Source organism: Sinocyclocheilus rhinocerous, unplaced genomic scaffold (genome assembly GCF_001515625.1).
Source record: "Sinocyclocheilus rhinocerous isolate Xijiao unplaced genomic scaffold, SAMN03320098_v1.1 scaffold166, whole genome shotgun sequence".
Taxonomy (NCBI): domain Eukaryota; kingdom Metazoa; phylum Chordata; class Actinopteri; order Cypriniformes; family Cyprinidae; genus Sinocyclocheilus; species Sinocyclocheilus rhinocerous.
The window spans coordinates 1,133,024-1,155,504 of record NW_015633186.1 but is presented as its reverse complement, the minus strand read 5'-3'; the positions used below and the strand labels follow the sequence as shown (position 1 = coordinate 1,155,504).

At 38.7% G+C, this 22,481-nt stretch overlaps 2 protein-coding genes across 3 annotated transcripts; both read right to left on the bottom strand.

Moving 5' to 3' along the window:
- Window positions 1-420: 420 nt before the first annotated feature.
- On the bottom strand, window positions 421-21,563 carry LOC107743647 (coiled-coil domain-containing protein 9-like). 2 transcript variants are annotated; one of them, XM_016556992.1, is made up of 16 exons: window positions 21,472-21,563; window positions 20,948-21,003; window positions 20,562-20,666; window positions 20,209-20,358; window positions 14,065-14,382; window positions 13,020-13,103; window positions 12,754-12,921; window positions 11,696-11,877; window positions 11,010-11,068; window positions 10,585-10,632; window positions 8,311-8,422; window positions 7,424-7,568; window positions 6,819-7,290; window positions 5,345-5,476; window positions 5,142-5,240; window positions 421-1,741 (listed from the first exon to the last, which is right to left on the bottom strand). In XM_016556992.1, the coding sequence occupies exons 2-16, from the start codon at window positions 20,948-20,950 to the stop codon at window positions 1,737-1,739; spliced, it is 2,082 nt and encodes a 693-aa protein (XP_016412478.1). In that variant the 5' UTR covers window positions 20,951-21,003; window positions 21,472-21,563; the 3' UTR covers window positions 421-1,736. The 2 variants fall into 2 exon arrangements, with proteins under 2 accessions (XP_016412478.1, XP_016412479.1); XM_016556993.1 differs by lacking the exon at window positions 10,585-10,632.
- LOC107743649 (high mobility group protein B3-like) lies at window positions 15,545-17,342 on the bottom strand. The gene is made up of 4 exons (XM_016556995.1): window positions 17,146-17,342; window positions 16,907-17,049; window positions 16,616-16,790; window positions 15,545-16,337 (listed from the first exon to the last, which is right to left on the bottom strand). The coding sequence occupies exons 1-4, from the start codon at window positions 17,293-17,295 to the stop codon at window positions 16,203-16,205; spliced, it is 603 nt and encodes a 200-aa protein (XP_016412481.1). The 5' UTR covers window positions 17,296-17,342; the 3' UTR covers window positions 15,545-16,202.
- Window positions 21,564-22,481: the final 918 nt, after the last annotated feature.

Below are 22,481 nucleotides of genomic sequence, written 5' to 3'. Positions count from 1 at the left end.
AGAAAGATGTACGTTCTATGTCAGAACGCCGGCTCCTGCGTCAGCAGCATCACACACATGCTTCGTATATTACCTTGTGGCAAAAAAAAAAAAAAAAAACTTGCATATTTTAAAAGAACGTAAATATACTGTGAAAGTTTGTTGAACAATTAAGTAATCAATTACCTTATGCAAAGAAAATGTATAATATATTCATATTAACATTTTATAGGTAAAAAAGTATGTATCATCTTATAGGTTATGAATTATCAGTGCTAACACATTTGTAATTTTTTTTTAAAAATCAGTATACCAGTAACATTAAAAACAGCTTATTGAAAGAAACAAAGTGCATGATTACCCTGGTCTTACAGAAAACAATATCCTGAGCCAAATATGAAAAAATACATAAGGCAAAGATGTCATTTATTTTATATGACAGCTTACAAAGTACAGAAACTGATGCACTGCTTGCTTACTGTTCACACATCATAATACGGTGATAAAAGCAACCAGGAAATATCTCCAGTAAGCTTAAAAAAAAAAAAAAAGAAAAGAAAAAAGAATTGCATTTAGTCTTAGAAGAAAACTTTTGAGGAAAATCCTACAAACACTTCAGTATCATGCTACGTGTACTTCTGAAAAGCCAAACCAAACCTCCTACAAGAGGCAAACCAAATTATATATACATTTTCTACCCAAACAGGAAGACATTTCATCTGCAGGGAGATGCAGTGGGTACGATACAATCACAAATGTCATGATTCTTTCTGCTCCGTGAGCTCAATTGAAAAACAGGGATATAGAACAATGCACATGTGAAGAGAGAGCAAGCACTCACACCAAAGCATTGGAATGTCTGTCAGTCTAAAAGACACATACATATTGCAAGTTTTCAAGCTCCTGCTCAATTCATTCAAATTCAGCAACACACACAAATACACCTTCGATAAATGCATATGATTACTAAACAAACATGATGCATGAACAAAACATTAAAAAATGGTCAATAAACCAATATTAGATTTGATAGCAATGAGGTACGCAATCACTGCTGCCCCAATTGTCTAGTTTTCCTCATTCAAACTCTTTACAATTTACCATGATTTTATCTTTGGTCAGTGAGCACATAATGTCTAGGGCACCAATCATTTATAGCAAACTTAAAATCCTCAGCTCATCTTCATGAATATAATATTAAAATGTAGTTTCAAAAGTAGCCCTGATTTAAAAAAAAAAAAAAAGGAAAAAAAAGTAATGCCCTAGTTTACAAAGGAATTGCAAAAAGTGAAGCATGCCAGTCTTAGAAATAAATACATCTTTATATGTTCCTTATTGACCTTCAAAGCTAAATTTGAGCTCAAGATATCATATATCTGAATGCTGTTGTGTCAAAAATTTAGTGCCCTTGTGGTCTAGGGTGGTTTAAACAACTGTGGGGAACAGACACTTCCACCGCTCCATCATAATAAAATATTCTTATGGTTTGAGTATAACATGCTTTACAGATTAATCCCAGGGTAAACGTAAGAGAAGAACAGCAGCTTAGCTCGACAACAGCATAGAGTCCCAACCAATGAGGAATAATTAAACAATACAGCGAGTTGTTTGGATGAAGCAGACAGGGATCCAAAGATGCCCCCTCAACCCCTTTTAATTTACAGTCAACAGTCGTCCATTACACCTGATGTCTTCTCTTTCCTCCGCTTACCTCCTATTCCAGTTTGTGAAGCACCGAGTTCACCTGCATTTAGTCCTCAGCCTGTTGACATATATAAAGCAGTCAGGATGAAAAGATGAACATGAAAACACCCAGTATGAGTGATAAAATAAACTGTAAACCACCATTTCAGTTGCTTTGTTGACAAAAACAGCAAAAAAAACAAAACATACTGTTTCATAGTAGTGTCTCCTAATGTGAAACTCGAAGACAAAAAGTACATTTGATTTTCTAAGGGTTTAATTACTGCTTTGATCTGAGAGTCGACTGCAGTTTCCTCATAAAAGCATTATTAGCAATAAAAAATGTTTTCCTGGATGTTTCCTACTGGTAAACAGGCTAAACGTAGCAGAGTAATCAAATTAAAGGAAATACAAGAATCTTGTTTTTGAGCCATTAGAGTTTATGTTTAATATTTCCAGTGGACAATGGAAATCTGAATGAGGGAAGTGGCAAGAAATAACATCCACTCATTAGTTGCTAATGAGCAGTTAGTTGCATAATAAACTGGTATGATGTAATGGCAATAAGCAGGAGCAGGTGGAGAAGGACAGTGATCCCAAATGACTGAGTGACAGGGTTGAGCCTTTGGCAATGGAGTGGATACGACGTCAAACATTCACGAAACACAAAACACTAAGGAGTGGTTTCTCAATTCAAACTGGCTCAAAGGGAAAGGGAGACATTTAAAGGGGTGGTTCACTGGGTTTTTTTCTAGGCTTGATTGTGTTTATGGGGTACAGTCTAACATGTGTTAATGCTTCGTTTAAAAAAAAACGCATTATTATTTTTCACATAATTTACCTTTATTCCACACCTCTTGGTCCCTTCTCTGATTGCCTTTTCCCGAGGGCGGGGTTTATATGGGTTTGTGATGTCACGAACCCAGGAAGTAACTACGAGCCGTTTTTGTAGGCATTAAACTGCCAGAATTTTAAAAGACGATATCTCCGTTTGCATTGAACTTTCAGCTTTGTAACTTTGCAGATATTGTTTATGCTCAAACAGCAACATTAGACACTAACGTTAAAAAAGTGAAATCGCAATGAACCACCCCTTTAAAAGTAACAAGCAGCACAACATTTATTCGCCATTCCAGCATTGTGCCAAATGTCAACAAGTTTATACTAAACTACAAATTCATCACTTGTATAAGTAAAAATCCTACAGCGACAGAGTACTTTGTACAGAATAAGATGCAGTCACATCAGTGATATTTCGGCAAAATTTCACAGGAACTAAAGGTCCATTGTCTGTTGTCGACAGTGCAGTGATGTATGATGAAACGCTCACACTAAAGCCATTTTCTTAATCAAACCAAGCAGCTTTGTTTTGGTCAACATGGCAAATTTGCATGACCAACTTAAACCTATTGTACAATCTGTGGGGAAATACTTAGCCTTCACATTAAATTCCAGATTGCATGGATTCCTATTGAAATGACTGGATTTGCCTGTGAAAATTTGCTGAACGGTGAATGTGACCACACCTCAAAAGGGCAATTAAAAAAAAGAGATAATTCAAATTTCAGACTTTAGAAAAAAAAAAAAAAAAAACTGATGAGAATAAAGGCCACCAATTTAATTATTCTTTCATAATGTTTGGCTAGGCTTGTTTTTAGTTTTGATTTTCCTTTGCTTTGTAACTGAATGTGATACTGGGTTCCCATTTCTTGTAATCAAAGAATTTCCATGACATTTCCAGTTGTTCGTGATTACTGTATAAGGAATCTTAAGAAACATTTTACAGAGATTACGGAGGCTTATTTAAGCCACCATATACCCATCCAAACACATCACGTGTCAAGTCTTTTATTCAAAATGAGTAAAAAGACTAAGATTACGCACAAATTTCCATGATTTTAAAATTTCCTGATATTTCCAGGTTTTCTAAAACTGCAGGAACCCTGATCATCTCGGAGGACTTATTTTTTTACAGTCTATGCGAATAAACAATGGGTTTTATTTGCAAAAACTACCATCATTAGCTATGTTTCCATCCAAAGATGCGAATTTTACTTATGCGCAAAACTGGAACATAACAAAATATTTGCAAATAAAGCACCGTTTCCATCCAACGAGTCAAAGAGAATAAAATCGTCACTTCCTGATAAACTGGCACTAAATATCAATCAGAAAAGTAGGAGAAGCCACTAAATATAATAATTTTCATATATGATAAATTAATTGTACCTCAGAGCAAGCAGACGAAACACAATAAATGCGGTCATTGCTTTCGGAGGTGGATGCCTGCTGTTTGGGAACGCAGTCGTGTAAGACAATTTTACAGACTTACTTTGATGACAGACTTTGCTCAGGCATTTCAGAACGTTTCACATGCTGTGGAACGAGATCAGTCCGCTGGTTAGACAAGTTATCCCGTCCAACCGTGCAAAGTCACATGACTTTTTTGATGCGCATGGTGGAATTTATTCGGTAAACGTGTTCCATTGTAGTTTATGCACATTTCTTTCTTAGCGGATAAAAAGTTTATCCTACTCAATTGTGAGCATAAGTTTTTTTTATGCACATTTTTAGAATTTATGCACATCTTAGCATTTCCATCCAGTGGTTTTTTATGCGATATTCCAAAATGCACATAAAAATAGGTGGATGGAAACATAGCTATTTGAACTCTGGTGTACATTCATTCTGTGTGGCTTGATAAACATTTCATACATAATGAACATTAAAATGACATGAAATCTAATAAGATTCCAAACAGTCTCTGGAACCACATTAGGTTTACCCTGTGTAATTCATCTCTGCAAGCTGCTCTGGGAGAAAAGCCAAACAGCTTTCCCCACAATGATAATGATCCTAAACAGCGATCAAATGGGATCCTGTTGGGATGATGTTATAGATCATTCACGTTTGCAGTCCACACACTCCCACATATATATGCTTTTGCAAAAATGGAATAAAAATCAAAACAACACTTACTTGCTCAAGCAGTTTGTGACATGCATGAAAGGGGAAAAAGCCAAAACCCATATCCAAACATCCAGGGAAAGGTGTGAAATCAAAGAGCTGCATGAACGACAATGAGGGGGATCCAGGAGCACAGTAAACGTGGGATATTAGTCGTGCTGGAGGAGGTGTGCAAGGTTCACAGTGGAGAATGACAGCCAGTGTGAAGCTGCAGACAGAAGCAGTCAGTCCCAGAGGGGAGGACTGTCATAGCCTGAGGAGCTGCATTCCCATTTTTCAAAGACGATAGAGACAAGCCCGATAGCAGACGCCATCTCATGCCATGAGACAGATGGACACGGGAACATAAAGGAGACATGAGTGTAGTGAACAGGGAGGGAGAGACAGAGAGACCAGAAAGACTGAAGTGCACAGAGAAAAGGGGAGGACGTTGGTTAGTAGTTAGAAGTCAGCTGAAGTAAGGGACCTCTTTCGAAAAGCCACAGTCTCAAAACTGGTAATAAGAACAGCACCTGAGGATGGTTGATCTGAAGAATCCACTGCCATATCCTCCACAACCTTCGTTTCAGGCCGACTCTGATCCGGCTCTACAATAGGGTCGTTGCTTTCCTCTGAATAAGAGGATAAACAGGATATGCAGGAGAGTACAATTAATGGTTCATTTGGAGGAAACCATAATTCAAACTTTGTGAGTTAATTAATTGTTTTGACTTACTGCTCTGGTTGGCGCTGTCTGGGGTGGGCGGCAGTACGGGATCTGCTGTGCCATGGCTGCTCGAGGTGGTTGTGTCGGCAGATTCAGCTGGTACAGGCTCCTTTGGCGTTTCACAGGAAGCGGACTCCACCACTGAATGTGAAAAGACAATTAAGATTCACTACTAAGATACCAAAGTTTTTCATCTAATATTTATATTTCACACATGCACACATACATCACACATGCATGGAATTGACTGCCCTACTTAGTGGCTCCACTAGGGGCAACACTAACAGTTGGGTTGTTGCTTACAAAAACTAGTTGTAGTAAGAATCAGAAAAAGGAAATAAAAACAACGGAAGCTGAAGTATAATGGTGTGGGCACACCAAAATCGAAGCGAGTATTCGCATAGCCTTAGCACTCTAGATTACTCGTGGGATGTTTGTTGTGTCACTCGCATGAATAAGGACATCATGTAATGCTCTCCTCCATTTTATGATACAACCGGACATGAAAATAAGCTCTTCTCTAATTGGCTTACGCAACAACGCTTTATGCGAATTTTCCACTCGAGTTAGAATTATTCAACTTGCACAGTTATCGTGCTCTCGTGCGTAGCTCTCGTATCGTGCGTAATCGCATCGCTCGACGCAAATTCACGTTTATTAGCGTCTTCGCATTGACTTTGTATGTAACATACTTGCGCAAATAATTAATTTCTAATTAATTAATAATAATGACTTATACTGTCTTTTGACGCGTTGCATCGCGCGGCGTAAACATAAATCCATGTCTGCATTTGTGATCGGAGAAATGACAAACAACAAGCGCTACTCTACACTGCTGAGCGGCGGCCGGCGGGCTTGAGAACGGCGCAGCCGGCGGATTCGACGAAGGAGCGGCCGGCGGGCTTGCGGCAACCACATGTGACGACCCCGGGCTGGACTCTGCTTCGTCCACGGTGAAAGCCGATCCAGCGATCCACAGTGCGAAGTTGATGTATTTCCTCAGCGACCAGCACGGATCAGCTCTAGGCATGACAAAGTGGATATCGTCCTCTTTTGGAAGGCCAAACAAAGTACTTTCGCTTTCACAACGAAACACACAGCATCTTCACGACATGGCGGCAGCAACAATACTACAGTACAGCGGGCTTCTTTCTTTGCGTGAACATTTGGGTGACGTAGATATGTGGGGGCGTGTTAGAATGAGCCGTTTTAGGTAGGCGTGGTTGACTCTTAACTTTTATAAAGAATATCTCTTTGGATTTGAGTCTTTGCAACTTTACAGATCTTCTTTATGCACCAAGAGCTTGTAACACTTCAAAGAGAAAGGAAAAATTGAAATCGCATCATATGACCCCTTTAACCATGTGTGAGATGTAATGGCAGATGGAAAATGAAGCACACCCCAGACCTTGCTAAGTGTCTTAACAAGCACTGCTAAAAAGAGAAACTGTGAAATACTAAATAAAGACCATAATTATTCCACCTGTAGATGTACTTTCTTTGCTTTCTGGTTCTTCTGGCTGGCTGGGGGTGGTCGTCATGTTATGTTCAGCCGGGTTGCTCTTGGGTTGAGCTGGACTGCTTTCAGTGCTGCTGGGCCTCAGAGGGCTCTCGGCCAGACTGATCTTAGGAGAAAGCATCTCCATTTCTTCACCCCAGTCTGATACTGGCTGGTGGCCGTCCAGTGGGGAGAAAGGGCTGAGGGGTTTAGGTCCCTCTGGTGTACTGAGCGTCTCCTGTGGGGAAGGGATGTAGACTTTGGGTCTTGGGGTGCGTTGTTCTTTTGGGCTGGGAGTAGAGGGTGCAGGAGAGGTAGGGGTCTTTTCTGTTGGTTTAGCATCTTTTGAGTCTTCCTCGTGAACTGCTTTTTCATCCTCTTCCACATCTTCCTCTTCACCATCGCTAGCATCCTCCCACTCATCATCATCCTCTTCAGCAAGGCCTCCATCAGTTTTCTGCACAGCAGGTGAAGGTCAGGAACAATTGAAACACAGACTAATTAAAAGCAACCTTCATTCATAAGGCTCTTCAAAAGAAATCTTTGTACCATGATACTCAGTACCTAATAAGTGTTTTCAGGCCTCTTACCTTGTCTGACAACGGAGCCTTGAGGGTGTCATCCTTGTTCTCGTCTTCCTTCTCTTTGACCTTCTCTTCATCTTTCTCCTTCTCTTGCTCCTCCTTTCTTCCTTTCTCCTCTTCATTTTCTCCTTCCCACCGATTATCATGCATGCTTTAGGAAGGAAGTATGTTGGTCAATGAACATTAATTAATCAAATGCAGTCTAGAAGGATAATTTCTCAACCTATAATGCCACCTGCTCCAAATAGCAATCACAGGTTCCACCTGGTATTAAGATGCGTTTTTGTGATCTGATCACAAGCGGATCCTGGAAACCACATATATATGTAGTCAGAAACACATGACCACATTGTAGTGGAAACGCTATCCGCCCTGAATGAGTCCCAGAGCACAGAGCACCACCTACTCGCTGCCTGCTCACTAACCCCAGTAACATATGTTCATCTCCTTCAGATGCATTTGAAATTAATGTTAATACCAGGTGGAACTAATAATGCATCTGACTACTTGTGATCAGATCGCAGAAAATGCATCTTACTACCAGGTGGAAACTGGACCAAGGTTTAGACAACATAACTAAAGCCTAGTGGCTACTAGAGGGACAAACTCTTTAATGGGGCCATCCCAAATGGTGCACTTATGGGTCACTTGTTGCCTGCGCATGAGGCATTTATGTTCCCAAGAGTGGACTGTAAAATGTATAGGGCAGGGCTGATATGTCCCATACTACATGTTTTAATAGGACATCAACACGGGAAAGAAAAAATGGTCTAGTTAAGCCATAATAAGACCGCTAGGACACAAATGGCCCTTCAGGAGCAGACTGGACCCCCCTGCTCTAGGAGCAATGCTGGTGTGGATCATTTTCCACAGTGCGAAGGACTATTGCATACCTGTAGCTTTTGCCTTGACCGTGACCCTTCCCTCGCCCACGGCCTCCCTGTCTGGGTTTGCCCTGTCCCAAGAAGTCCCCAAAGGTTGGTGCCTTAGGCGGCTTGCTGTCTTCTGCATAAGAGAGATTACAGCAATATTTATCTTTGAAGGGTGATGTGGGGCTGAGCAAGACCTTGGAAAACAATTCTGCGTCTGAAAACTGTGGTGGAGAGAGATGACCCTGGGCTCAAAGTAACAGATGGCCCCCTGTCATTCTGATGGATTGCCCCTCTATGCATCACTCTTCAGGATGAGAGGAAGAGAATGGATGAGAAAAACATGCAAATGTACCCTTGATTTGACAGCAGTGTGATGAGACTCGACTTGAACGTTGTGAGGTAGATACTGGGTTTGTGAAGCACTCAAAGCCAAGACATCAGCAAATGAGCAAGGGTCAAAAGCTGCAAAACTTTCTTTGATGCAAAAGAGGTACTTAGGTTTATTATGAGTGACAGCTTTTGAATATCAATATTCTAGAGAAAAATGTAATGTAAAAATCCCAATGTTAAGGAAAGAGTGATGTTAATTAGAGGATCGTGCCTTAGCAGGGGAATGTCGTTTGAGTATAAGCCAATTGGAAGTATGCTACAATCCTGAACATAACAGAACACTTCTCACAGTGCAGATCTAAAAATGATAACACATTGTTTTTGATTAGGATATTTAGTTTTGCTGGACTGAACTCAGAAGTACCCAAATGAAGCCAAGACATCAGCAAATGAGCATGTGTCAAAAGCTGCAAAACTTTCTTTGATGCAAAAGAGGTACTTAGGTTTGTTATGAGTGACAGCTTTTGAATATCAATATTCTAGAGAAAAATGTAATGTAAAAATCACAATGTTAAGGAAAGAGTGATGTTAGTTAGAGGATCGTGCCTTAGCAGGGGAATGTCGTTTGAGTATAAGCCAATTGGAAGTATGCTACAATCCTGAACATAACAGAACACTTCTCACAGTGCAGATCTAAAAATGATAACAAATTGTTTTTGTTTTATTAATATAAATAATAATTATATTATTTTATACAATAATATATTATATTATTGTATAAAATAAAGCAGAAATAAATTTTAAATAATAAACATTAACAATGCTTGTAGAACATTATCAACATTTTATATAAATCTAAATACTTTTTGATATTGGGATGAGTTAGAAATGAAATTAGTTGCCTTTAAAGGAAACTACAGGCCTTGAAGCATCTCCTGTCTATTAATTTGCAAATTAAACATCTCCACAAATCACAAGACCTTTTTTCTACACTATTTAAGATATTTTATGGTCTTAAAATCTATGAATGAATTTGAGACAATTTAATGCTTTTTTGATCCACAAATACCTGGGCTGAAAATGACTGGTGATGCTAAAAGAACATTAAGATGAAGAACAGTTACAGACGTATTTAACCCCTAATTAGCCTAAACTAGAGTGTCCAGAGGCCTGTTGCAAAAAGCCAGCTTCGGTTTTTACCCAGGTAAGTTTGCATTTAGTTTGAGCAAACTCTGAGTTTTCGGGCTCAAGAAGGATTTAGATTTTGTCAACTTAGAGTTTGTTCAAATAGTTTCATGCAACAGGCCACAGGAAAATTTTTCTTTGTTTACAGTTGTTGCTAGTGTTGCTTTTACTGTGAGTTTTTAAGGAGTTAAGGTCTTTGCACACCGAGTCCAAGATTTTCGTATGCGTTTTTTCGTATTCGTCATCCTTTCCTATCAAAATGCTTATTACGGATGCGAAAACGCAGAAAATCAAACCTGATTCAAATTTTTTTATGACGGACAAAAGTTTTGGAGGCAGTGTGTAAACGTGATTGACACAACATGAGGTCGTATTTAATTTTTTACGTGCCAAAATTTCAGACGAGAATTTCGGACTCACTTAAAAGGTCACTTAAGTCAAGAATGCAAGGAGTTGCCGGGTGCATGTTTTCTGCAAAATGAATGGGAAGCAAGTTTGAAATAATGGCTGGGCAACTGGCAGAAAGCAATGATGAGGAAATGTTATCTCAGCTATCCAGCGAGCTGCATTTTAGACAATAGATAATCCAATCAGACACACACACGCCCCTCTGTAACTTATTATGGAGGAGTGGAGAGCAATTAGAAACTATCAGTGCAGGAACAGCTGTTGGCTTGCACTCAGACTAGGGCTAATGTGAAGCAGGGCAAAGAGACACTCCACACACACACACACACACACACACACACACACACACACAGTCCCATGCCTTAAGCTGACCTGAAGGTCCACTGCGTTGCTGTACATGGGCATTGCGCCCCCTAGCTGCTGAGAAACCACAGCACAAAACATCACCAAAGAGCCACAGACACAAGTTTCACAAAGTAGAAATGTAATAAATGTGACCCTGAACCACAAAACCAGTCATAAGGGTCAATTTTTTTTTTAAATTGAGGAATGTTTTTTTTGGCTATTGCTAAAAATATACCCCAGCGACTTAAGACTGGTTTTGTGGTCCAGGGTCACAAATGTGTATAAACGTGTACCTGTAACTACTCTATGCTTTTGTTGGAGTATTATAGTCTATTGGCTTGCTGTATGAAGTAATAGACACTGTAAAACTGTGGGGTGACATTCATGTTTTGTGTAGAACAGGTGTCAGGTGGTCACTGTGATGGGTGTGGAAGTATTTGTGTGTGATTTACCTCTCCTGTTGCTTTGTTCTTGTGTGCCCTCTCCAGACACAGCTGAGTCCTCCTTGAACCTGCGAAAACGCCACAGGGTCACTGGTCATCTCATTCTCACCCTGTCAGCATAAATTACTCCTAGACACTGAGTATTTATCTACCTCTCTTTTTAACACTCGGACAGAAACAAAATTGTTACAGCTGACATTAAAGGGATAATTCAACTCAAAATAAAAATTCTGTCATCATTTATGTCATTCATGATACTGTTCTGATGAACACAAAAAGAGAAATGTACTGGCCTCTCTTTGCCATATAGTGAATGTTAGGGCTGGGTAAAAAATATCGATATCTCGATATTAATCTATTCTAATTTTTCGCTACAGAAGGCCTTTGTTCACCCCCCGGAGCCATGTGAGGCACTTTTTATTATGGATGGATGTGCTTTATTTCACTTCTTTTGGACTGACGAACTGCAACACCCGCTGACTGCCATTAAACAGCTTGGAAGATGTTAGACAATTTTTAATATAACTCCAACTGGATTCGTCTGAAAGAAGAAAGTCATATACACCTAGAATGCCTTGAGGGTGAGTAATTCATGGGCTAATTTTCATTTTTGGGTGAACTAACCCTTTAAGGATTCCATAGCTATATGGCATAATCTTGCTACAATAGTGAGCATTTATGTCTTTGATACTCACATTGTATCCGTTTTCTGGGCATCCCACTCTCGTCTCCACTGGCCAGTGGCGTTACGGTGACGAGCCAGTCGTTCTTCGTCAATCTGCTCTCGCTCCTTTTTCCAGCGGAGATACTCGGCTCTTTCTCGACCAGTCATGGACAGAGTCATATCCACTGACCCTTTACCACTTGGCCTACGATTCTGTTATGAGATTAAAAAGAGAGAAAGAAAGTTTGAATGTATGAATAATATGCTGGTCTCTACCATTACACTACCATTTAAAGGTGTGGGGTTGGTATGATTTTAACAGTAAAATCAGTCAAATTGTGAAATATTACTACAATTTAAAATTCCCAATTTCTAATTTAACAATTTAAAATGTAATTTATTCCTATGCTGGTAAAGCTGCATTTCAGCAGCCATTACTCCAGTCTTCATAGTCAAATGATTCTTCAGAAATAATTTTAATGTGCTGATTTGGTGCTTAAAAACATTTCTTACCATTATCAATGTTGAACACAGTTCTGCTTTTTGTGGAAACTTTGAAACATTTTTTAGGATTATTTGAAAAAAAGTAAAAGATCAGGAATTATTTGAAATATGAAACCAAACAAGTCCATCTGCTTAGTACCGTCCATTCTTTCTCAACCTCTGCACCAGTCTTCACACTGTCAAAGTCAACACCACCCCAATTGCGCACATGTCGCCGGCTTCCCTCCTTGCGGTCAGTTTCTGGTATCGGCCCACTACGCCGTGGGTCATCAAGGAAGTTTCTGATGGGGTTCTTCTCTCCATCAGCCTGCAAAAAAATAAATGTTAAGTGTGTATGTGCGCATGTATCACATTGGAAATGGAATGATACAATAAAAAGAGAAAGTTGGGTTGACCAAAACATACCCTTTGACCTCTCTCATATTCAGCAATCTTTTCCATCTCTTCATTCATCTTCTCTATGATGTTGAACACAGTTCTGCTTTTTGTGGAAACTTTGAAACATTTTTTAGGATTATTTGAAAAAAAGTAAAAGATCAGGAATTATTTGAAATATGAAACCAAACAAGTCCATCTGCTTAGTACCGTCCATTCTTTCTCAACCTCTGCACCAGTCTTCACACTGTCAAAGTCAACACCACCCCAATTGCGCACATGTCGCCGGCTTCCCTCCTTGCGGTCAGTTTCTGGTATCGGCCCACTACGCCGTGGGTCATCAAGGAAGTTTCTGATGGGGTTCTTCTCTCCATCAGCCTGCAAAAAAATAAATGTTAAGTGTGTATGTGCGCATGTATCACATTGGAAATGGAATGATACAATAAAAAGAGAAAGTTGGGTTGACCAAAACATACCCTTTGACCTCTCTCATATTCAGCAATCTTTTCCATCTCTTCATTCATCTTCTCTATGTTCTGTCTTCTTTTTTCCTCCCACTCCTGAGAAATTGGATATCAATTATGATGCTAGTGTTTAAAAACTAAATCTGTGTTGCTGTTTCGAAGAAGAATGATCTAAAACATTAAAAAAATATTAAGAATACTTCCTGCCATTGCTTGCGAAATTCCTACTAAAATGTAAAAGACTGGATGACCAATAATTTTCTCCTATTAAATTCGGATAAGACCGAGATATTACTTATTGGACCAAAAAACAGTACACAGAATCTCTTGGACTACAATATCTCATAACCTTGTACTTCAGTTATATCTGATCAAATGCACATTTTCATTCTTTTGCTTGGGTTGATCACATCATTTTTTGCTTAGTTGGAACAGCAGCTATGCTATTTTTTCTCTATTACCTTTTCTGTTCCTGCCACGGGATGTAACTAGGAATTACACAAGCTTCAGTCTGGATCCAGCCATTACAAAGACCTGAGATGACCGAACACCTGAGAAGAGATGATGCCAAGTTTGCCAACCCCCCAGAGGACCTCAGATGATGCCAACCCTCAGACAACATACAAAACTACCAAATTTTGCATTACATGACATTAACTAACTGCTTGATTTTTACCGTACATTTCTGCCATATGGACATCAACTTGAGATAGTCACCACTGATAAGCTATTACTAAATATAATGCAGAAACTTTAATTTTCTGTAATGCTGCTTTGCAATGATTTGCATGGTGAAAAGCGCTATACAAACAAACTTGAATTGAATTGAATGTTTTGTCTTACAATGATACAACAGGCTTGAAGAAGCACTGCTGTGTACAAATAATTCATTTTGCAGACAACTGCAATGTGGGACTTGTGTTTTCCTTTCTGTACATTTTGTGTCATACACACCTACAAATGACTTTGTAAGTAAATTAATGTACCACAACTATGTTCTACAATATCTCAATTACAAAATGATTAGAAAAGGTCACTGGTGACCGTCAATAGTGACCTTTGATTTCCTGTCCGAGCCTGATCCTCCTTGAGTTCCACCTCCACCTCTTCCTCCTCTCTGCCCTCCTCTAGAGGAGCGTTCACTTCGAGCTGGACCCTCTCCACCTTCACCATCCTGAGGTTGCCTTTCCGACCATGGTTCGCCTTTGTTTGAACGAGGCTCTCTTCTTCCACTGTGGTGGCCACCTCTGCTCAGCCGACCCGATCCGGTTCTGTGCGGGGGACTCTCACCATGAGGCCGACCAGACTCTTCTTCTTCTGGGCCCTGGTCACCACGATGAGCAGCTGGTTTCCTGTCATTCACCCCACGCTTTTCCTAGAAAGGCAATATGAAGTTTAAGAGGTTTTTAGTCCAAGAGTAAAAATGTTTTAGATCATAAGTTCATAAGACCAATGTAATTTTAGTATATAGTATTTATTAATCTTAGCATAGAGTATTTAATTTATTAGTCTATTTTTATATGTTCAGTTTTCATTTTAGTTTAAGAATTCAGAGTTTAGAAATTTGATGTGCTTTTGTCATTTTTATTAGTTTTATTAATAATATTTAGCTTCTATTTATTTTTACTTCAGTTTAAGTAGTAATTTTAAAGGCAGAGTAAGTGATTTTTCAAAAACACTTTAGAAAACTGATTCGGGCCGAATCGCAAAACAAACTTGTAGCCAATCAGCAATAAGGGGCGTGTCTACTCGTGATGTGGAGGAGAGCGCGTTCAGTGCATGGGACGGACATTAGCCGAGCCGAGCGACAGAAAGATAGAGATGGAGGATAAAAAACAAAAGAGGAAAACGTCTGCGGAACAATAAGGCAAGAAGTAGGACCCGTGTAAAATATTGGATCAGCTTTCCAGTGCTGGAGAGAACTCAAGGAGCGGAGGCCTGCGATCGGACGCCGAGGTTGCTTTGTTTCTTCTCAATAGGTGAGTAACACCGTGTCTACAACAGCTAAAGTCTGACTACACTGGACGCGATCAAACGACCGTTGAAAACCATTTGAAATTTGTGTCAGCACGTCATAAATAGAACCCGGCAGCAGTTTTCTGTCGGGATTTGTTGCGCCGCGCCGCTCACATCCGTAGACACGGTGTAACATTGGTTTTGCTTTGTTTCACAGAACTAATCGTTGCCTGGGTTGCGTACGTATATGTGGGGCGGAGCTATCAAAATAGGGGCAAGACCCTTTTGGGGTAGGGCCGTGTTTGTTTTGGTGATTTCAAATATAAACATTGACTACCAGAAATCCCTTACTCTGCCTTTAAAACAGTTTGTGCAATAGATGCCCTCCATTGACATCTAGTGGCTCACCCCAGTCAATGCATTATCAGAGTTATGATTAATTGGAGAGAATGACAACAAATCCAAATTAAATGAGCACTCTTAAAAGAAACTATAACCATTTATCCTTTTATTGATAACATTGACAAATACCCCAAGTATTTACACACTACATTTTGCAGATAAGAAAGTCGCTTGAATCATTTGAGATCTAAAAATGCCATGTTTATTTCAAATCACAGTGTCACCTAGACATAAAAAAAAAAAAAAAAACTGAAGGTGCAAATAAGAGCTTTCCCCAGCTTAACATTTCATCACTTGCCTCTGGTTAAAGCTGAAAATGTCCCTAGACTCTCCACACATAAAATTATCAATGTAATCAGTCAAAATTACACAAATAATAATATAACCACAATTCACAAACATCCTTTCAACAATGCAGGAAGCTTATGGGGCCGAACGAAACTGAACTTTAAATATAGCAACAAATTGTGCATTTTGAAAGCTGGGAAGAGTAGAAAAAAAAAATAAAAAATAACTACGTCAACAGCCACACAGAAACACACCACCTTAAATAGTTTTAAAAGAGTATGTACTGCTACCACTTTGTTTATTGTTGAACGGTGTGGAAATATTTTGTTTTTGCCAATGCAGTTTAATAGCAAGCTGTAACTGGACCACCAGCAAACCCAGCACTGAGAAAGTTTGGTTGTCTAAAGTCAGAGCTTGCATGCATTGGGCATCTCTACTGGTGATCAGTTTATAGCAGCCTTGACATCAAGACCTCTTAGACCCAGACTTAACTGATACTAATTGGCAGCGAACAAATAACTTGCTGCCCAATTAGGACAAACGAGTTCTTTAGTCATCCTCATCTTCCTCTTCTTCATCCTCCTCCTCATCGTCGTCATCATCATCATCGTCATCCTTGGGTTTGGATTTGGCAGATGATGCCCCTCCGCTTCCTTTCCCCTTTCCTCTGTAGTCAGCCATGTCCTGAGAAAACAAAACACTATAACACAACTCTTACGCTAATCAAGGCTGCACTGAATAAACAATACAGTAAACCAGTAATATTGTAAAGTATTACAACGATTTAAAATGGTTTCTATTTGAATGCATTTTAAAATGCAATTTATTCCTGTGATGGCAAAGCAGAATTTTCAGCAGCCATTTCTCCAGTGCCGCAGGACCCTTCAGAAATCAATCGCTCATTTGTTCAACACTATCCACACTGAATAATGAACAGCATTTTGAGAGAGGTCATGCTCCACCTTCTGATACTTGTCCTTCAGTTTGTTGGCCTTGGACAGGAAGGGCTGCTTCTCAGAATCAGACAGATTGTTCCACATCTCTCCCAGCTTCTTGGCTATATCTCCAATGCCCAGACCGGGGTTCTGAGCCTTTATGCTGGGCCTTTCTTCTGCACAGAACAGGAAAAATCCAGACCTGGGAAAAGGAAAAAAAGACAACCATTTAAGTAACTAAACCAAATAAGGGCAGATTCCATCCAGAATCACGGAAATAAGCTCTAGAAATAAGTCATGTAAAAGGAAAGCACATACGGTGGCCGCCTTGGAGCATTAGGGTCCTTCTTCTGCTTCTGACCTTTCTTTCCTGGATTGAAGTTCATCATTTCCTGGTCATAACGGACTTTGTCCTGCTTGGCCAAGTCATCAAATTTAGTCTTCTCTTTTGGTGACATAGTCTGAAACAAATGACAGTTTCTTTAAGCTGCTACCTGCAGACTTTTTAAATTCGGTTTCATTGACTTTATATTCTATTATCTTTATATTCTACTTGCTTTCCATCTTTCAGAGCACTTCTTGGAAAATTCTGAGAAGTTAACCGTGACACCAGGGTTCTTCTTGTTGTGCTCTTCACGACACGTCTTCACAAAATAAGCATAGGAGGACATCTTGCCCTTGGGCTTTCCTGGATCACCCTTTGCCATTTTTACAAAGCCACTCAACTTTCACTACACCTAGAAATACACAGACAATTCAATAAACTAAAACATAAATGTATATTACAATATTGGTTTTGCTTTGTTTCACAGAACTAATCGTTGCCTGGGTTGCGTACGTATATGTGGGGCGGAGCTATCAAAATAGGGGCAAGAACCTTTTGAGGTAGGGGCGTGTTTGTTTTGGTGATTTCAAATATCAACATTGGCTACCAGAAATCACTTACTCTGCCTTTAAGTACGTAAACTTATTTTATTTCGTTCTGTTCCCAAGGCAACATTTCCAAGACAAGTTATATGTTTTTCTTTATATAAATCAACAAGAAACATCTTTAATAGTTTTGGTTAACAATAACAACACTGCATTAGACATGTAACCATACCTACTTTTTTTTTTTTAACTGGAAATCGCATTCTTTAAAGTGCAATGCCCATCTGTCTAGTTCAACAAGTATATTTGAAGAAAATGCCCTCTTTTTGCAGTTACTGAAAGGCATGACCTTCACGGACCACGATAGGTGGGTCTATCACAGCTGCGCGGGCCATCTGTGATCCACTGAAACTCTACAGGTATTGATTAAAATGCTCTACAGCTTGTCTCATTCTTCCCCAGGTGGGAAATTAAAATCCTCAGAGCTGTGAGGAATGGGAGTGCTAATTAACTTCTACATGCTCATGTTCTATATTGGAGCTGATGCAAATCATTAGCGGTCGGAGATGATTCAAAATCAAACTTGAGTTAAGAAACATAGTATATACACTTATTAATATTAAATATTTACATTTACAGCAAGAGCAAAAAGTATCTAACAAACTATGTACTCTATGGCTGTGAAGACAAATATAACTGTTCTTTGTAGGGGTGTGCAATATGTATTGTCTATGATAACATTACTGGCAGTTTTATTTCCAGTTATTCATATTTCAATATTTAAGATCTCATAGTAGGGCTGGACGATATGGCCAAAATTGATATCACGATATATTTCTTAATTTCGGTTGATACGATATAATTCCGATATCGATATGAACACTATTTATCTGAAATAGAAATCTTTTGTAACATTATAAATGCCTTTATCATCACTTTTGATCAATTTTAAGCATCCTTGCTAAATAAAAGTATTAATTTCTATAATTTCTTTCCCAAAAAAATAATAAAAATTATACTGAATGGAATAGTGTATAATGTTACAAAAGCTTTTTATTTCAGATAAATGCTGATCTTTGGATCTTTCTATTCATCAAAGAATCCTGAAAAAAAAATTTACTCAACTGTTTTAAATATTGATAATCAGCAAATCAGCATATTAGAATGATTTCTGAAGGATCATGTGACACTGAAGACTGGAGTAATGATGCTGAAAATTTACCTATGTATGATCACAGGAATAAATTACATTTTAAAATCTATTCAAATAGAAAGCAATTTTAAATAGTAAAAATATTTCAACATTTTACTGTTTTTGCTGTGCTTTGGATCAAATAAATGCAGCCTTGGTGAGCAGAAGAGAATTCTTAAAAAAAAAAAAACCTTAAAAATCTTACTGTTCAAAAACTTTTGACTGGTAGTGTAGGCTGATTATTCTTATAGATTGAAACAAATGTGCTTCAGCCAGAAAAAAAGGGTATGAAAAGTGCTCCGAGTCGCTGCAGAAAACAAAAAAATTGAACAACAAAAACTGGAAATGTTGCTGGAGACGGGCTTATTTAAAATGAAAACTCATGCTCTGCTAGCAGGAGGCGCTTTTAGAGTGATAGAACTAGCGGTTTCTCCAGTAATGGCTGTAATCAAAGCAGCTCCGCTCATGAATGCTACTTTATCAGATCAAATGAAAATGCCATCTAAACTTTTCTGAAGACAGTCGGTTCCCTTCACAGATACATTTATATAAAACACCCGCGACATTTTTTGATTTTGAAACGTGCAGTGCTCATGTTTATTCAACGAAGTCAAACAGCACAAATAAATCAATGTATGGGAAACTGGTAATGTATATCGAAATATCGGAAATGTGTTTAAAAATCATATCACCGTTATTGAAAAAAATTATATCGCGATACATATTGATATTGAATTATTGTCCAGCCCTATCTCATAGCATTATTTATGTGATTACAATTGCAGTGTAGATGCATTAATGCCACCTCTGAGCTGCATTAAACAGTCTGTGAAAGTATATCGAAATGCCACTTCAGATGCAGCTTCCATGCCACCTCTGCATTGCAAACAAGGATTTTGTTGACACTGATTTTATTTACATGGTAACAGCCCTATAGTGTCTTATTATCCTAAGGGAATTTATAAATTAAATATTAGGCTCGCCGCGATAGACGGTGTTGACGGTGATATCGGTGTTAAGCCGCAACACCGGTTACGTCACTTGCCCACTGTGTCACCGACCCCCACCGTCGGTTTTGATTTTTAAAACTAAAAACGAACAATTGCTTTACTCCGAATTGCGGCTATTTGAAAGTGAAAGTAAAATGGGCATACCGCTTTTACAAGCTATTTAAAAGCGAAGGAAAGCGAGGAAAAGAGGGAACGCCCCGCCCCTGCGGTGATACCGGTATTACCGGTGTTGTCACACGTCGATTAACCGGTGGGAAAATTTCCTCACCGTCACAACCCTATTAAATATAAGAATCTGACATAATAGATGATGTGCATTGCACACATTTAATAATGTTAGGTGGAAATAATATCTTATAAAGGTAAAATTGACCCTGTAAAACAATTAAAACTGTATTTCTAAGGGGTTTCTGCACAAGAGAGACCACACCTGATATTTAAGACATTCCATTTTTTGCAGAATCAATTATGATAGTGCCATATAATGGAATATTATGGTAAATGGCCATTCTATGAAAATTCCATTCTATTCTGCCATCTGTTTTTACCCCAACAGGTTTGGACAAGTCAACTGTCACTGTGACGTTTTCCGTTTCCGTCTTTCTCCGTTCAGACTCAGGCTCATGAGGGCGGGGTTTGCGAGTTGTTGTCACAGCGATGCCCTCCTGTTCAGCCTTTTTCTTATCTTCCTGTATTTCCTGGTGAAACAAGAGAAGACAAGCAAACTGAATGAATTAATAAAACTGACCAAGATAAAAGCCTTGAATCTGAACATCTCAAGGACTGAATCCCTGTACAATGAATAATACTTCAAATCAAATTAAATAATTACTAGCAGTACACCAAATAAACAAACTGGCAGAGTGGCAGCAGTGGATCAGAATTCGGCACTCAAATTCACCTGATATCTCTTGACCAAAGCCTCATTCTTCTTCCGTAGAGCTTCAATTCTTTTGTCCAGCTCTGCGTCTTTCTCCTCCTTAGTCTTTAGATCCACCACAGCAGACTGACCAAAAGAGAAAAACAGTGACAGGTGAAAAAGAACACTGATTATATTACAGTTTTAACACCTTTGGTCTACATGTTGAACAAACTTAGACCAGATCTGACCTCTTGGTCTGGGAACAATTTGTCTAGGAATGCTAAATGATAATATTTAACATAAAATGAACACCATTCCCCATACAAGGTATCTGAAATGTACAAAAACTGTTATATATCTGGACCCCCCAGTTTTTTTCATCTTCACATGATGAATCATAACAGAATGATGATAGCGAGCCTCACCATGGCTGGAAGCCCGTCCTAAAGCAAAAGGTGGAGAGCTGAAGAAATCCCTGAACCTAAACGAGAGGAGACACGAATGCAATGAGAGCAAAAACATTTTTCCTCCTCAATGTAATTGCATGCTTGATCACACGACCAGAACTATTCAAATCACACAATAGGAGAGGTTGGCATCATCATAAACCCTCTTATGAACACAGACTATATAAAGCCCTGCATAAGCGTATTAGTGAGAACACAACACCATGAACAAGGGAGCCGAAAGTTTGAATACATTGCCAGAGCGTGTTTACAATAAATTATGTCTCTGAAACGAGTGTGAGGACTACTACGATGTATCAATATCATCAAAGAAGCTGCCAAGAGTCTTTGAGCCCAATTCATGAGACGAGCTCACGTAGCTTTTTGATTTGTTAAGTGAAACAAAAAGGCAGTTCAAATGAAATATAGACATTCAATGAATGTCTGTGAAATATAGACAAATAAATAAATGTTTCAAAGCTTTAAAACGTCACACTGTTTACCTCTGGCAAGTGCAGCGCCCCTAAATGTGGCTTGTAAGGTGCACTCGATCAACGGAGACCGACTATCACTCAATCTACTTCCGTTGACAACAGCTTCCACTTCCGGAACGGTTGTGAGCGTCAATGTAGACGGAATTTCAAAATAAAAGTCATTTAGTTTGAGATTTGACCAATTGTATTTGCCACACACAGCTTGGACGTTCAAAGAGAAAACAATTAAAAACAAAACAAAAGAAAGGGTATAAGTAAGTCAATCAATCTACACTTTCATAGACTTACTAATAAAAGTCTCATAAATACTCTAACAATACAAAATCAGATCATGGTGCATTGTATCTTTTAGGCTTAAAGCACTATCTGCTGGACACCGCTTTACATGTAAGAATTCTATCTGATCTATCTGCCTGTCTACTCTAGAATGAGTCCACTAAAATTACTGCACACACCTCACTCCGTTTCACTAGACAGTTCACAATAAGCTGTCTGGATGTCTTTCTTGATTTTCAAGATTCACTACTATAGGAAACTGCTTTTGACACAAATAAGCACAAGGTCAAAGACTCCTTCAATGCTGTACCTTAAAATAAAATAATGGCTTGTACAGATATACAATAATATAGATTATGTATAATAATATTTTCTAGTAGCCTAGTCGTGTATAAATCTAAAGCATGCCCTTATATTACATTTAATCATTTAGCAGATGCTTTTATCCAAAGCGGCTTACAAATGAGGACAATAGAAGCAATCAAAACTAACATATGTAAATGTATTTACAGAGTAGTATGTTTAAATGCAGCCATTTTATATATAAACAAAGCTCTAAATAAAACATGAAAAAATATACATATATCTCCCATTTTCCCACCATCCTTCAACCATGTGAACAGTCAAAACAAAACCATATTAGTTACTATATTGTCAAAACTACTGTAATACAGACACTGGATTACAATGAAATAAAGAAATGAAATAAACATTCCATAAATAAAGATGCGTGTGATGTGACG

What these genes read in the sequence shown, in the direction of transcription:
- LOC107743649 (XM_016556995.1), bottom strand. Translation starts at nt 17,295, where the DNA reads ATGGCAAAGGGTGATCCAGGAAAGCCCAAGGGCAAGATGTCCTCCTAT. An exon ending in AGTGCTCTGAAAGATGGAAA is followed by an intron (nt 17,050 to 17,145) that starts GCAAGTAGAATA and finishes CATTTGTTTCAG; the next exon opens with ACTATGTCACCAAAAGAGAA. An exon ending in AATGCTCCAAGGCGGCCACC is followed by an intron (nt 16,791 to 16,906) that starts GTATGTGCTTTC and finishes TCCTTTTCCCAG; the next exon opens with GTCTGGATTTTTCCTGTTCT.
- LOC107743647 (XM_016556992.1), bottom strand. An exon ending in GGTCAAGGCAAAAGCTACAG is followed by an intron (nt 7,569 to 8,310) that starts GTATGCAATAGT and finishes TCCTTCCTAAAG; the next exon opens with CATGCATGATAATCGGTGGG. An exon ending in AGGCTCCGTTGTCAGACAAG is followed by an intron (nt 7,291 to 7,423) that starts GTAAGAGGCCTG and finishes CCTGCTGTGCAG; the next exon opens with AAAACTGATGGAGGCCTTGC.